The 15,393-nt window shown below is 32.5% G+C and overlaps 4 protein-coding genes across 7 annotated transcripts; 1 reads left to right on the forward strand and 3 right to left on the reverse strand.

Moving 5' to 3' along the window:
• Window positions 32-2,075, forward strand: LOC109336497 (F-box/LRR-repeat protein 4). 2 transcript variants are annotated; one of them, XM_019573123.1, is made up of 3 exons: window positions 32-260; window positions 363-546; window positions 1,050-2,075. In XM_019573123.1, the coding sequence occupies exons 1-3, from the start codon at window positions 183-185 to the stop codon at window positions 1,940-1,942; spliced, it is 1,155 nt and encodes a 384-aa protein (XP_019428668.1). In that variant the 5' UTR covers window positions 32-182; the 3' UTR covers window positions 1,943-2,075. The 2 variants fall into 2 exon arrangements, with proteins under 2 accessions (XP_019428668.1, XP_019428667.1); XM_019573122.1 differs by having other exon boundaries at window positions 35-546.
• LOC109336498 (GEM-like protein 4) lies at window positions 3,165-4,592 on the reverse strand. Its single transcript, XM_019573124.1, has 4 exons — window positions 4,279-4,592; window positions 4,108-4,188; window positions 3,672-3,946; window positions 3,165-3,556 (listed from the first exon to the last, which is right to left on the reverse strand). The coding sequence occupies exons 1-4, from the start codon at window positions 4,412-4,414 to the stop codon at window positions 3,383-3,385; spliced, it is 666 nt and encodes a 221-aa protein (XP_019428669.1). The 5' UTR covers window positions 4,415-4,592; the 3' UTR covers window positions 3,165-3,382.
• On the reverse strand, window positions 6,150-9,883 carry LOC109336692 (GEM-like protein 4). Its single transcript, XM_019573448.1, has 7 exons — window positions 9,774-9,883; window positions 9,455-9,588; window positions 8,263-8,393; window positions 7,572-8,185; window positions 7,410-7,481; window positions 6,965-7,239; window positions 6,150-6,870 (listed from the first exon to the last, which is right to left on the reverse strand). Exons 4-7 carry the CDS (start codon window positions 7,717-7,719, stop codon window positions 6,697-6,699), a joined length of 669 nt encoding a protein of 222 aa, XP_019428993.1. The 5' UTR covers window positions 7,720-8,185; window positions 8,263-8,393; window positions 9,455-9,588; window positions 9,774-9,883; the 3' UTR covers window positions 6,150-6,696.
• On the reverse strand, window positions 10,081-13,062 carry LOC109336691 (nuclear speckle splicing regulatory protein 1-like). 3 transcript variants are annotated; one of them, XM_019573447.1, is made up of 5 exons: window positions 12,950-13,062; window positions 12,262-12,438; window positions 12,012-12,134; window positions 10,905-11,123; window positions 10,081-10,726 (listed from the first exon to the last, which is right to left on the reverse strand). In XM_019573447.1, exons 2-5 carry the CDS (start codon window positions 12,415-12,417, stop codon window positions 10,277-10,279), a joined length of 948 nt encoding a protein of 315 aa, XP_019428992.1. In that variant the 5' UTR covers window positions 12,418-12,438; window positions 12,950-13,062; the 3' UTR covers window positions 10,081-10,276. The 3 variants fall into 3 exon arrangements, with proteins under 3 accessions (XP_019428992.1, XP_019428990.1, XP_019428991.1); XM_019573445.1 differs by having other exon boundaries at window positions 12,262-12,437; window positions 12,926-13,062; XM_019573446.1 differs by having other exon boundaries at window positions 12,262-12,440; window positions 12,922-13,062.

The raw sequence follows: 15,393 nt of genomic DNA on the forward strand, positions 1-15,393 counted from the left end.
AGGAAGGAGGGGCATTTTGACGTAAATTGACACTTGGAGTACTTTTCTTTGAATCTACACTTGGGTGTAGATAATCATGCCACCATCACCGAATGAGGGTTTTTATATTCCTCACCTAAAACTCTTTCAATCGCACTCTGCAATTAGCCCCAAATTGTGGGGTTAGGGTTTCCACTGCATCAATGGATTCGACTTCGATCTACGCCGATGTCGTATCGGGATCTAGTATTTGCATAAACGACGCTTTAACCGAGGATGAAATGCGTTCAATCTTGGCTCGACTTGAGAACGAGAAAGACAAAGAGATCTTCGGATTGGTTTGTAAGAAATGGCTTTGGCTTCAAAGCACTGAAAGGAAGAAACTTTCTGCACGTGCGGGTCCTCACATGCTTCAGAGAATGGCTGATAGGTTCACACGCTTGGTTGAATTGGACCTTGCACAATCAGCTTCTCGTTCCTTCTATCCTGGTGTTACTGATTCTGATCTTGCTGTTATAGCTAATGGCTTCACTTGCTTGAGGCTCCTCAATTTGCATAATTGCAAAGGTCAAGTTTTTACTTTTCTTAATAACACTTCAATTTGGTGGTGAATTATTTTACTGCAACTATTGGTGATTTTACTCATTTTCATGTGTAATTTTAATTCAAATTTGATGTTTGGAGTATCTATGTTTTGATTTTTGGATTGGGTTTTGAAGTGGTTAAAGGAATTAAACTTGGATTCATCATTGGAGTGAATGTGCTTCTTCTGCTTAGGTGATTCAGTGGATTAAGTCCAAAGCTTTGTTCTATTATGATTCTATTGAAGCAATTTATTACGATGTTTCTCCCTCTCTGGATTTGCAGTTTCAAATGCAGAGGGATGTATGGTTATAAATGATTTAGGTTTGCAATTTTATGCTGTTATCATGTAATTTAAGTTGCCATGTTATCAAATCTGGCTGATGATTGAGGCTATCACGTTTTTAGGGTTTGTTATTGTTATTATTTTGGAAAGTTCAAATTTAAAATAAGATTGACAGATTTCTATTGTTTGTGTTAATATACAGGAATCACTGATGTTGGAATGAAAGCAATTGGTGATGGTCTTTCCTTATTGCAGTCCCTGGATGTATCTTACTGCAGGAAGGTGACCGACAAGGGATTGTCAGCGGTTGCCAAAGGCTGTCATGACTTGCGGGTATTGCATATGGCTGGTTGCAGATCTGTCACAGATAGTGCATTAGAAGCTCTCTCCGTAAACTGTCATAATTTAACCGAGTTGGGATTGCAAGGATGCACGAAGATCACTGACAATGGACTGATAAACCTTTCAAGTGGTTGTCGACAGGTCAAGTTTTTAGACATCAATAAATGTAGCAATGTCAGTGATGTCGGGGTTTCTAGTGTTTTGAGGGCTTGTTCGTTTTCTATCAGGACTTTGAAGTTGTTAGATTGCTACAGAATTGGGGATGAAACCATATTATTCTTGGCTAAGTTCTGTCACAAACTTGAAACTTTAATAATTGGTGGTTGCAAGGACGTCTCTAATGATGCTATAAGGTCGCTGGCTACAGCTTGTAGTAGCAATCTAAAGAACTTAAGGATGGATTGGTGTCGAAACATCTCTGACTCATCATTGAGTTGTATTTTCAGCCAATGTAGAAACCTTGAGGCACTGGACATTGGTTGCTGTGAAGAGGTGACTGATGCTGCTTTTCAACTTATAAGCAATGAAGAACCTGGTTTGAGTTTGAAGTTTTTGAAGGTTAGTAATTGTCCAAAGATCACAGTGGCTGGAATAGGCATTCTTGCCAGTAAATGCAGTTATTTGGAATACCTAGATGTGAGGTCATGCCCACATATTACAAAGGCTGGCCTAGATGAGGCTGGTTTCCATTTTCCTGAATGTTGTAAAGTTAATTTTAATGGTAGCATCAGTGAGCCTGTTATGCTTCTTTGATACTAAAATTGCTTGTAAAGTAACTTTGTTATCTTCCTATGTATATTTTATTAGTAAGGTGTGCCTTTGATATTTGATGACAGTATTAAGTTCAGGTGATGTTAGGTTTTTTTATGAAACAACCCTTTTATTATATCATTGCACCAAATGGCCTTCCCAATTTGCAATGGTTACTTGATTGTTTGGCATATATGATCATCATGATATCATACTTTGTATGATAAATAATCATGTGACTTCTTCTCTTGGTTTTCCTTGTGAAGGTTGAAAGGATGATTTTCTGGAAATATCCTGTTGGGTAAATCAGTTGAATGTGGATGTTGTTCTTCTATAATTCGATGAAGAGTAATGGCACATTCCTACTAATAAACCCACCTACAAATCTTTTTTATACTATATAAAACAAGTGTTGTTAATAAAAAACACCAATTACTTTGTAATTAGAAAGATGTATTTAGAAGAATGCATTATGGATTTAATCTTCAACGAATATATGAGCCTGGATGCAAGTTGAGTATTGCCAAAGAAGTGGCTGAATGCAATACAGAATTTGCTCTAATTTTGGATAAATATTAAGGAAAAACTGCATGGAAACAACATTAGTTAGAAAATTGATGAACTATGAGTGGCTATAACAAATCTAAACACAAATATGGAAATCAATTTATGAAGTCTCAACACAAATACCTAGTAGGAATTATATTATCTCAAACAACAACCACTATCCTCTCTAATCCTTCCCTTACCATGTCGGAAGCAGTGGCCACATATGACTATCATATGTGGCGACTGCTTCTAATGGAGCTTCTGGTTCGGGTGGATCCGGTTGATTGATTTCATTAAATTTGGTAAATTCTGTTTTGCCATTGGTGTAATATAATTTGGTGCTTTTTATCTTCTTTTGTTTTTGTTATTAGTGGATTTTCTTATAACGAAGGTTGCACAATCTGGTAATGTATATAGTCATTTGTATCACAATACTTCAATGAAATTTGCAGTTTCTCCCATATACTGTAAGCATGTCATTTTGATTGGTGGATTTGTGGCATAATCACTTGGATTGAACACTGATTAGTGGATTTGATCCTAGTGTTGATTTTGTTTCTCCTCCCTTGTGGCAAATAGCCTCAGAAGAGACCCATTGCATATGAAAATATGTTTGTTTAAATGAAGTATAGATGAATTTGTTTCTGGTTCATCTGGTATTGAGTATGCTTACAGATTTTATAAGAAATGGCAAGAATTAAATGTGACCAATATGTAATCTTATGAAGTTTGAATTCATACTTTTAAGAAACTTACTTTATCAGTTGGACAAAGGAACCAAAACTTTAAGAAACAAGAAGTTTTTTTCCATTAACAAAATGATGTAAAATATTTGTACATTTTCTGGAACCTTTGCAGGTTCACAAAATAACTGATTCTCCTATACTTTTTTGTCTAAGCTTGAGATACAGCCTGCTGAAGACATCTGAAAGCTTTCTGAAAATTTAAGAAACCCATAAACCAGAAATCAAAATTATCCTTAGTGACAATCTCTATATACTTCTCTGAAGGCTTATTCACATTTTGACTTTGGTTGACATACTTTACTTTTTCATGTGGAATCAAGACCTGAAATGACAAATAGTTTTGAAGTTACATGTTAGCAAAGTCTGAAGAAAGATTAAGTATTAGAGAGAGGGAGATCATTTACATAGACATGAATAAAATGTAGCAAGAAAATCACCTTATAATGGACTCTAATTTGTTCTCCTTTAGGGGAAGAGATCTTGATGGATCTCTCACTGCAGAAAGCAATTTTATCAGTAGATATGAAGAGGAGGCCGGCTATAGGACCGGTCGTCGTTGATAAGTAACACTGTGATGCTTTCAGCAGCTTCTCCCCATCATTAACACTAAACAGTCGCATAAAAACTTTCTCTACTCCACCAACTTGAAGAATTCTAGCTCCCAAGCTTAATTTCCCCTTAACTGTATCAGTTATCTTTGGCCCCAATCTCACTGCATGTTATAGAAAACTTTTTAATTTTATTTTTCCAATCATGGCAAACTATGTCATACATATTTCTTAAATTTTCCTAGGCCTGGCCAATGATAGAACATAAATGTTTGCAACTAAGCATATGTTAAAAATTGAATATCAGTCTTTCAAGATCATGTACCATGTTCTCTGACTCCATGAGCAAAATTGTCAGCTTTTCTCCCAAACTTGTTCAACCTACTCAGAACTGAATTTGCTTTACCTGGAAAGATAAAAATGACCATGATCAATAAAGTTATATTTCTTTTAAGGAATCATCAAAATCCAATTTTGCAGTGTAAAAGTAACATACTTTGCTTTGATTTGTTGGTAGACTTGTTGTATTTTCCAGAAGAATCAAGCAAGTATCTCTTTGAAGACTTTCCATCCTGGTATGCTGAGATGATAGGCATTCCATTAATTAGCTCATGAAGAAGTGAAGTCTTCATATCTGTTCTTATCTTTGTGGACCTTCCCTTTTTTCTATGGACTTGGAGGATCTTCTTATGCACCAATAAGATTGTGAAAAGTATTCAAGAGCTCTTCTCACTTTGGCTTATGACTCCTTCTATTGTACATAACTATTTATATGGTTGAAAGGGAATAAGGTGACTCTTTACTTTTGGTAGGATGAGTCAGCTAGGAATCATTATGAAGACTAAATGAGAAAGAGTAATAACATTTGAACATTGAATGTTTGGTTTTCTTTAGAAAAAGGTATCATATTAAGGTTTAGAGTTATCTTTAATACCTCAAGGTTATGGAAAGGAAGATTTTATGTGTTCAGAATGTGTGGAAAGGAAACATATTTGCAGCCATTTTGCTTTAAGAAATATAATTCATCACCCTTTTGCAAATCAGAGGATGCAATTAGTATATTATATATGGTTTGTTAGGATACCTTATAGCCACATGCTTGATGACAAAACTCCACATATTTCCACTTTATTTTATTTATGAATGCTAATGTGAGGTAGTCATAGAAGCTTTCCAAGGTGGAATTTACCTTTTTGATGTCACACCTCTCTAAATTATACACGGGAAAGTAAAGTGGAAAAAAGTCATTTGGTTATATCAACCTGAATTACATGCTAGAGGAATAGATATAGTATATTCAGAAAAAGATTATACTTTTTAATAACCCACTCATCAAATGTGTAAATCAGCATATCAGAGGGTTAAGGTAAATTACATCAAAGCTTCTTTGTCCTCAGTATTGCATAATACATATCTGCATTTTTTTTTTAACAATGAAATATTTATGCACCGACAATGTAAAGATACATACACAGTCAGTGTGCATCATTCACCTTAATTCTGATTACTTTTTTACGAAGAGTCAATGATGATGGAGAATGAACGATGGATGATGCAATGACAGTGTAAAAAACTCTTACACTAAGTTGAAATGAAAATGGCCACATCATCAGCCATATTTACTATCAACCGTCCATCATAAACTGGACATTTCTGGTTGCATGTGACACATGGTGAAATAAACACTCAGCGTGTCATTGATTAATCTATAGGCATGAATTAGTATATGCAAATGGCAGAGTTCTAATTGGTTAATCTATATGCAGGTGATGGTTATCCTTGTGCATGTTGTCAAGTGGCAAAAAAGAGCACTAGTTAGGCATAGAAAGTTTTCAAGTGGGAGCCAACAAATGTTTGCAGTTATGTTCAAGTGTTGCTTTGCACACAAAAATGTCTATTTCTTCCTTTCCAAGTCATCATGGAGTCAATTCTAGTGGTATAAGGCCTTACTATATTCTCAGATAAATTGAAAGGTCAAAAATTCAACTCTCGAGAGCACATCTATTAGGAAAGGCAGTCATACACCTCGAAAAATATTAATTCCTTACCGTATAGGATAGTTATACCCAAAAAAATAAAGATGAAAACATGAAATTTTCAGGCATAGAAACATTAAAACAATAACATCATTGTAGCATTTCCTTTTCAGTTGCAGCCCCACAAATGAAGCAATCCAAATTGACCAGCTTTATAAGATGGTTACAGGGAGGTGTAATATCACTTTAGCTTTTAGTTAATCGAGTATCACTGTACTTTATAATAATGCCCAAATGAAATTTATTAACAATTTATATAGAGAAATATTCATTTAATAATGTGGTCTATTACAAAACCTTGTCCCTGAAAAATTACATGAAAAATATTCATAAGCAAAGGTTACAAAACTTGTACCCTCCCAAGTTGGACTTCCTTGGATCTTGGGATCTCATAACACTTTTTCTTCTCTCTTTTCCTCTTCTTCTAAATGGGGTATAAGTGCATGCATTCTTTTCTTCTCCCTTTACATTGCTCTAACATGGTCCTTGTCACTTGTCCAATGAATGAATCAATGAATATACCTTCAAAGGAGACAGGTAGTGAATGCTGAATGCAACCTTGAATATGTAACGTTTTTCTTATGCAGCATATTGCATACAAGGTAAAGGTGCCAAATTGAGAACCATTGCAATATGCAAAACCAAGTCTTTTCTGCATCTCAATTCCTAAACTGAATCACTTACTCAAGCCAAAGTCCAGTAAGATGTTCTGTGCTGAAGTGAAGTCCTTTTTATCAGAGACAATGCCAAATATCTTCAGTTATCACTACCCTTCTTTAATCTTTTATGATCATTTCTTGTATCTTAATGTCTGTCCTGAAATCATGGAGCTTTGTGCCTCTAGTCATTAGTCCAATGCACAACTTTGGCTTTCTCATCTAAGCTTGAGAAATAGCCTGCTCAAGATATTTGATAGTTTTCTGATATTTTGAGACACCCATTAACCAGAAATCAAAATTGTCCACTGTAACTATCTCTATGTACTTCTGTTTTGGCTTATCAACATTTTCACTTTGGTTCACACACTTTATCTTCTCCACTGGAATGACAACCTATACATAATCATTACTATAAGTTAAACTTCAAATCTTGGATTAGTGGAATGGAAAGTTACATAGATGAAGAAAATATTACTTCATGACTTACCTTATAACGGATCCTACACATTTGTCCTTTAGAATTAAAAACTTTGATTGATCTTTCACTGCAAAAGGCAACCTTATCAGTTGAGATGAAAAGGAAACCTGCTAAAGGGCCTGATGTGGTTGATAGATAGCACTGTGAAACTTTCAAAAGGCTCTCCCCTTCTCTCACACTGAAAAACTGCTTAAAAACTCTTTCTACTCCACCTACTTTAAGAATTTGAGCCCCTAAGCTCAACTTCCCCTTTACAGTTTCAGATATCTTTGGTGCCAGTCTCCCTGCAATTATAGAATCATATAAATTGAATTAGACTTAGATTGTATATGAACAGCTACAAAAAGAGTTAAACTGATCCTTTTGACAATATATATACACACACACACACACACATATATATATATATATATATCTCTTTGGTAAGATATCTCAGGCTTACAAGAATATTTACCATGTTCTCGGACTCCTTGCCAAAGACTATCAGTTTTCTTTCCAAGCCTGTTTATAATTGAATTTACTCTACCTGAAACATTGAAAATCTGAATATTAGTAAAACTGTCAATATTTCTTAATGAAATTTGAAGTTAGTTTGAGAAATGAAAGAAAGTTTTACTTTGCTTTAATGTTGTAGTTGAATATTGACATTGGATGGCAGGATCAGGTAAGTATTTGTTAACTGTAACTGACTTGTGAAGTTGATCATATGTTTTTGAGATGATTGGTGTTCCAATAACTACCTCATGAAAAAGTGTTGTCTTCATGGTTGATGATTAGTAAGGTTTATGTATGTGAAAGGAATAGGTGTAGGTGAAGAGGAATGATCTAAGCTACTAGATTACTAAGGAAGCTATGCACACTTGGTTTGATCTATCTTTGTATTGCAAAGAGGTATTTAAAGGGTAATATTGTAGGTGAATCTTAACCCTTTTGTTGGATGACTCATCAATGAATCAAGATCAAAAACCAAGATCTTGAAGGATATAATGGGGCCATGACAACTTGAAGGATAGATATTTATGATAATATATTCACAACATGGGCTGTTTGATTGCTTTGAGAAAAAGATACATCAGAAAGATCCTAGTCAAGTTTTAAAAAAACTAAAAATATATGAAGGGTAGTTTTTAGTGGTTTAGGGAGAGATTCATATATCTTAAGGAGCAAGACTCCATATTGAATGAACTAAATAAGGGAAAAACTTTTGTAGAACTTTATTGCCATGTCTTCCTGCAATGCATTGGAACACTACACTTTATGCAAACATGTAAGAAAATTAAAGAATAAAAAAATAAAAGATGACATACATAGATTAGTTGGATTTCTTTTTCAGTTACTCATGGTTGATGTTGTTACCTTCTTTTTCTTGAATTGCTTATGTAAGGATGCATCATCAAAGCTTTTTGTGTTGGCATTTTAACTTTCTGATGGAAGCCCTCTTGTGATAAGGTAAGAAAAAGTAAAAGAGAAAGTGAGCAGTGTATTCCACAAAGTAGCAGTTTGCAATCAAAAGTCTGATCAACCTAAAAGAGTAAAAAAACTCATTTTCACTTTCTCTACATGGCTTAAGGATGAATTAGGATATTAAATTTGTGAAAGTTCATTGCAAAAATGCTGATGAAACTTCTCAGGGATAGTAAGATCAACATAAAGTTGGAAAATATGTGGCGTTGAAGGTTCTAAGTGAACTAGAAGCTTCATGATTCCATGCCTTGAAAGTTAAACAGCATCAACTGATTATGAAATAAGCTGACAGCACTAGAGAGCCCACTTGCTCATGTTGGAAATAACACAATCTTTTGCATTCTCTCTATTTTGATATCACTTTTTATCTTGTTTTGGAATGATTGACTCACCTTTGAATATTTATGACTCAGTATATTTAGATAAACATTGCACATGCTTTTGAGTTTGTAGAAAAAGGAATATCAAATCATTTCTAGTCATTTTTTCCACAGGCATAGGGAATTGCCATATCATTCCAGTTTGTCATATTAACTATTTTCACTTCTACTATGTACCATTAAGAATTGCCGAATCTGTTTACAGGAACACACTCTGATGTGTACAAGTTGGACAAATTGGATTTTCCATTGCAGTTCTAAGTTCTGTCATACACAAAACATGGATAAAAATTCTATTTATCATACCTTTCTGAAGCCAGATTTCTGTGTGTTTTATTTGTAATAGGAGAAGGACATGTAAAGAGAGAATAGGCCATTTGATTACAACTATGATTATTGTGTCCAATAATCTAAAAGTTATGTTTCTATGTCTCATAGCTATAAGTAACATTTTTATATTACTTGGATAAAGTTGATTAACTAGGGACATAATCATTTTAGAACATAGGATCTATGTTGGTCGACACGGCTATGATAGAGGATAAGAAGACCAGGCCATGGAGCATGAACTTGTTTAGGTCAGAAATGGGAAGTGATGTTAGGTCGGCTATTGACACCATGTGCATGGAACAATAGGATTGAGTCTTGAACATACTTTAAGGTCTTGTGATAAAGTGAAATCTCCAAATCATTCCCACATCATCCTTAAGCCCCACATGCAAAGCTGACAGTAGAAGTTCCTTTTTCAAAGGAAAATCACTATTCTGCTTTTGGTATAACTCACTTGACCTTACCTAAAAGGAATTATGTTCTGCAATTGAAATATGAAGAATATGATCAGATTTACTCCATTGGTATTTTCTTTCATTTGTTGCATTTCTTGATTGATAGTCCTTTTGCATTAAAAAAAACATGTTGATTTGGTGAAAAGAGAACAAAGATAGAAGTTGTTATTAATTTTGGTGTTCTCAAACTGTCTATCCACCAACTTCAACAAGGAAAGGTGATGAAATCGAAATGGTAAAAAAATCTAGGGGTCACAATGTAGTCAAAGAATCAGTGTCATTTGGAAAATCTGTAGTTATCTATTTCAAATGTGCAGCCCCATAAATAGTTGTAAATAGCCAATCAGATATTCTTTTAGATTCACCTGCATAGTTGGCTATCTACCAATTGTGTCAACCTTTGTTAGTGTGCCATTGTCCATTGAAATCCTATGATATATGTCTCAATAGTCCTCGTAATGGCACCTATTTAACATTTCAAAGACAGCTGGCAAAATGTTGTGAATCATCAAATTGGTACTTAAAATGGTAAAATATCATAACTTACTATCTATTCATTACATGACTCCATTTCACAGATAAAGCTCTTTAGGCATTGAGGGTAACATGATATCATGGGTATTAAATCAAACATGAAATACCAAGTAAAGACCAAATGTATCACTAGACTATGAATGCAGGAAGGAAGATATTCACTGTTCTTTTGCTTTCTTACGTGCCAAAAAGCGTTCTTTTGCTGAAGCCAGAGCATCTTGAGTTCTCTTGTGATGATCGGACTTCGGTTGAGAAGTCGATGACTGTTCAACTGAACTCTTTGCTTCTACAAAAGCCTCAGGACTTGGCTTCACATCAGAGGGTTCATTACTTCTATTCACAGGATTAGAAGTTTCACCCTGATCCCCCATATTTTTCTTGGAAGACTTCACGGGTGAACTTGAGTTATCTACAGAATGCTGCACATCATCGGATGCATCATCATGCTGATGTTGATTTGATGCATTGGGGTTCATGCCGTCACGTGTCTCTTGAATTCTCTGCTCAGCCCGGTCATGTTTCCTCCTTTGAGCATCTTGGGCACCATAAGCAACATTTTTATCAAGATTCCCATAAAAATCAAGCAAGAAGTCCTTCTTCTTTGTAACCTATGCAAATATTAAAATAGTAATGTGAAATACAGATATAGGAATCAAAACACAAAAGCATACCAGTTCAATTAGGAAATATGAAATAAAGAAAGGCCGAAAAACATTAGATCATTTTAAACTCCATTACCGACCAGGTTGACAATCAAAAGAGATACAGGAAAAAGATACAACATACATCATCTCTCTCCTCTTGAAGTTCACGTAGCCGTTCAAGCTCCATCTGTCTCTCCTGTTCAGCAAGCTTCTTTCTGTATGCTTCTGTAATAAATTTGTCTTTGTCAGCATAAAGGTGATCATCTTTGCTTCTCTCTTTGGCAATCTTTCTCTCATAAACAATATCACGGTGCTGCTCTCGCTCTTTTGCCTTTTTAATCAGATTTGCGATATATTTTGGCTGCATCATAAGAGTTACAGAATGGTTTTAGAACCAATGTCATTTGCCATATAACTCAAGATGAAGCATAAAATCAAAACCAGCTCCATAAAATAAAACAGGAAAAGAAACAAAATATGAGACAGGAAGATGGAAGAAGCATATATAGGCTACTCGAAACTCACAACCGTCAATTTAAACCATCCTAAATTTCAAACAAAGAGGGGTATCGTGTCCACGCATAAAACATGTCAAACACCAGTACTCTAAGAAAGGCAAGAAATATTTATTTTAGAAAAAGAAGAGAGGCAAGAACTATTATTTTAGGAAAGGAAGAGAGGCAAGAACTATTTTTCTAGAAAAGAAGAGGGGCAAGAACTATTACATCTAAATTAGACTTTTTCAAACACTACTTGATGATCTAGCTAAAATCTATATATATGCCTATGCGGTGTTATATCCTATTAAATTAAAAGACAAAAATTACTTCCGATATGTTGAAGACAAGTATATAGAAAATTATACAATAGAATATGTAAAAAGATTTCACTGCTATCTCAGTACAAACAATGCCCAATCCTAAATAAATGAAAAGCAAAAAACTATTCTTATAGAATTCATCATGTGAGTATGTATGTATGTATGTGTATGTATGACCTATGTGAATATGCACCATCATGAAGCTAATCTCCAGTCATAATTAATATGTAATTTGAAAGATTTTCCTATATGATTCTCTACAGTTATGATATAGTACAATGGTGGACGGACTTGAAGTTCTAACCAAAAAGGAACCCAAAAAATGGTCTATTAGCTAGTCATAATATCAATCTGGTTGTTAAAAAAACCTTTCCATTCTCTGTAAAATAAAGCACATAGAGTTCTGAAGTCTGAAAACTGTAACCATACTTTTCTCTCTTCCCGATCATGAACTAGGGGGCGAGAAACTTTCTCTTTCATTTTGTCATAGACTCCATCATAATCAAATATTGTTGGATCTTCTTCCAAGGCTTTCTTTTGCTGCTCCTCTACCTTAAATAGGAAAAGTATGAGGGGAGTAATATTAAAACATACACACAAAAATGTGCATAATAATAACCACTAGGTAAAAAAAAATGAATCAAACACCAATAAGGCTATTACAGCAAAAGCTACTTACTTCCTTAAGAGTCTTATTCTTGCTAGCTTGGAGAGCAATTTCTCTCTCAACATCATTCTCATCGTCGTCATTAAATCCAAAAGGAGTGGGAAGGGGAGGCCTTGTTGGTTGCTTCTTCTGCTTCGCTGGCCTAAGGTTCAAGCCATACTTGCTCATTTCAGGCGGCTTCTTCACTACTGCTTGAAAACAAAGTGGAGCAACCATTATTTGTATAATTCCAATTTCACTTGCATCAAATATATAAGATTAAATCGTTACAGAATTATACTTGAGACAAAGTTCAGCAGCAAGCCAGCAACTATCATGACATTGACATGTATCTTTAAGAGCCATCAATACATAAGTAAAATTAAAATTGTGACCTATATGTTGTTAAATTCTAAGTAGTAGTAACAACTAAAAACATATACACATATACTTATAGCAATAGTATATACACGTATACTTATAGCAATAGCATATACACGTTCACATTTCAGTATACAAAATATATTTTTACAAGTGCAATAATTGGTAAAGGAACAAAACATAACTTATTCAATAAATATCAAATACAATGTAATCAAACGTCTGATGTCAATAAAACAAATTAATACAGAAAATTCATAGAAAATAATAGAAGCTTGCGATATGGAAAAATAAGGATAATTTTGCACAAACTAACCAGAAAACCACGATGAAAACGCGAAGAAGATGAAAATGCTCTATGAAACTCAAATCTGCAACTACAGAAGCTTAAATCTGCAAACTGTGAACGAAATTTGGGATTGAAGGGTTTTTAGAATTGAGGTGAGAAATTCCTTTCTGTTTCTTATTTCGTAAATGAAAAAAAATAAACAACAGATTATTAAAATGGCATCCATGAATAAGCCCATCTAATTAATGGGCCTATGAATAAGCCCATCTCGGCCCATTTAATTAATGGGCCTATGTAGTCTGGAAATACAGGCCTGTTAAAATGGGCTATTCATGAAGGGAATCGAAGCCCATAACTTTTTACAATTATTTTTTGGATGCCATGTTTTGATACTCCACCCAAAAATTTTAAAACATTTCATTATACCCCAAACATATTTTTCCTCCCATCAATATTCATATCTTCTCATCCTCTTACATGAGGTTAACTCTCACTCGTTATAAATACTAACATTTTAATATTTATTATGAAAAATAAAAGCTCTTAAACTTTCTATTTGATTTGTTGGTGTTTCGTCTTCTTCATCCTCTTATTGAAGAATGAAGTTTTTTATTACAAGTTGTTACCTATAAACTATTGTCAAAAAGTAAATAAATGTGACCTATTTTAGACACATGTTTTTAGTATTTTTAATTAAAATGTAATAAAAGGAAAATTATTATACAATATATATTGTTTTAATGTAAACCACAAACAATATCCAAAAAGCTAGAGTAAAAATTCAAAATGCCTAGTTTTGTTGGGTCCAAAGTAAAAGAAGTCCACAAATTAATTTTAAATACATCATAATAATTGTTATGAAGTATTGAATGAATAGATTCTATTGATTGTTATAGCCATTTGTTGATTTAAAAAATAAATAAATCTAACTAATTGTTATGTGTTATATGTTGGTTTAAAAGTGAATAAATATTAGCAAGTTTTATAAATAAAGGATATCTATATTATCAATTTCTGAAATATAGTAACAATTCTTATTGATATTTTTTTAATTGATATATTTTATATCTAAAAGTTCCACATATTTAACTATAAATAAATACTTTAATCTTCACTTGAAACACACCATAAAATATGAGAAAAAACACAAGAGAGTCTCAATTGGGTAGCTTAAAATCCATGTCATCTTTTTCTTATTTTTTATTGTTTTCTCTCCTGTCAATTCAAGCATAGTCATAAGGCATGTTCACATTAGATGCAAATATATGTTTTTTTATTTCTCTTTATTTACTTTTATTTTAATAAATTTAATTAAACAATTTCATTTTATATAAATAATAATATTTATTTCGTTTTTGACATTATACAATTCTATTATTATTTTTTTATAAACAATAATAAATGTTTTTTTAAATAATAATTACTTTATTAATTTTCATTTTATAAATAATAATAAATTTTATAATAAAAATAATTAAATAGTTAAATTAATTTTTTTATAAAGAAAATAAAAAGTTTAAAACAAAATAATGATGTATGCTCTTAATAAATTAACCTAAAAGTCATCCTACTCATATAAAAGTAACATGTGTTACTTGTTAATTAATTAAAAGTATCATTTTTGTACAAGCATTTCACTTTAGGATATGATTAATAGGATTAGGCTGTTTGATTTTTCGTGAAGGTTGATCATTCTTCTTTAAATTAGTCATGTGTTCAATAAAGTTTAAAAATTTAATTAAATAAAATATGTTAATATTAATTTAATTAATAATAATTCAATTAATTAAGATATGTTTTCAATAGTCATATGTTTGCAAAAGCTGTAGTGACCCCTTTTTAGTTGTTTCATCACATCATTCACTAATAGTAATAAAGACATTCTTTATTAATAGAAAGACAAATGATTATTTTTACTTATATTTTTAATAACAAAAATATGAGTTTATAGTAAACAAAATAATAAAAATGTTATCACATATTACATTTTATATGTTATTGTCTTGATTATAGGTCTGGCTAAATAAATATGCATCAAGGCTAGGCAAAAGAAAAAGTTTATTTTATATTTTATTTTTATGATTAGTATGATGAAAGCAAAAACATCCCTTGAAACTAAAAAATCAGGAGCTGAAATAGAAAGATTAAAATAGTTGAATGTATATGTTTATATTATATATGTAAATGCTATAATCTATACTTACTATATATATATATAAAGCCAAAACATCTTATAACTAACTAATATGGTATAATTTCTTATTGCTTATTTTACTCTTCTAATTAACTATTATTACAATAGTTTTATACATAATAAAAAATATTAATAGGAGTTAGAGAAAGTTATATACCTAAAAATATCATATTATCAATGTATTTTTTAAAAGAATTACAATTTATTTTCATATAATACGATTCTCTTAAATATTTAATATTAAGAAATAAGAATGCGGGTCGGCAGGCACGAAGTAAAAATGTATTTATAAGTAAAAAAT

The sequence above is a fragment of the Lupinus angustifolius genome, chromosome LG20 (assembly GCF_001865875.1).
Source record: "Lupinus angustifolius cultivar Tanjil chromosome LG20, LupAngTanjil_v1.0, whole genome shotgun sequence".
Classification (NCBI taxonomy): domain Eukaryota; kingdom Viridiplantae; phylum Streptophyta; class Magnoliopsida; order Fabales; family Fabaceae; genus Lupinus; species Lupinus angustifolius.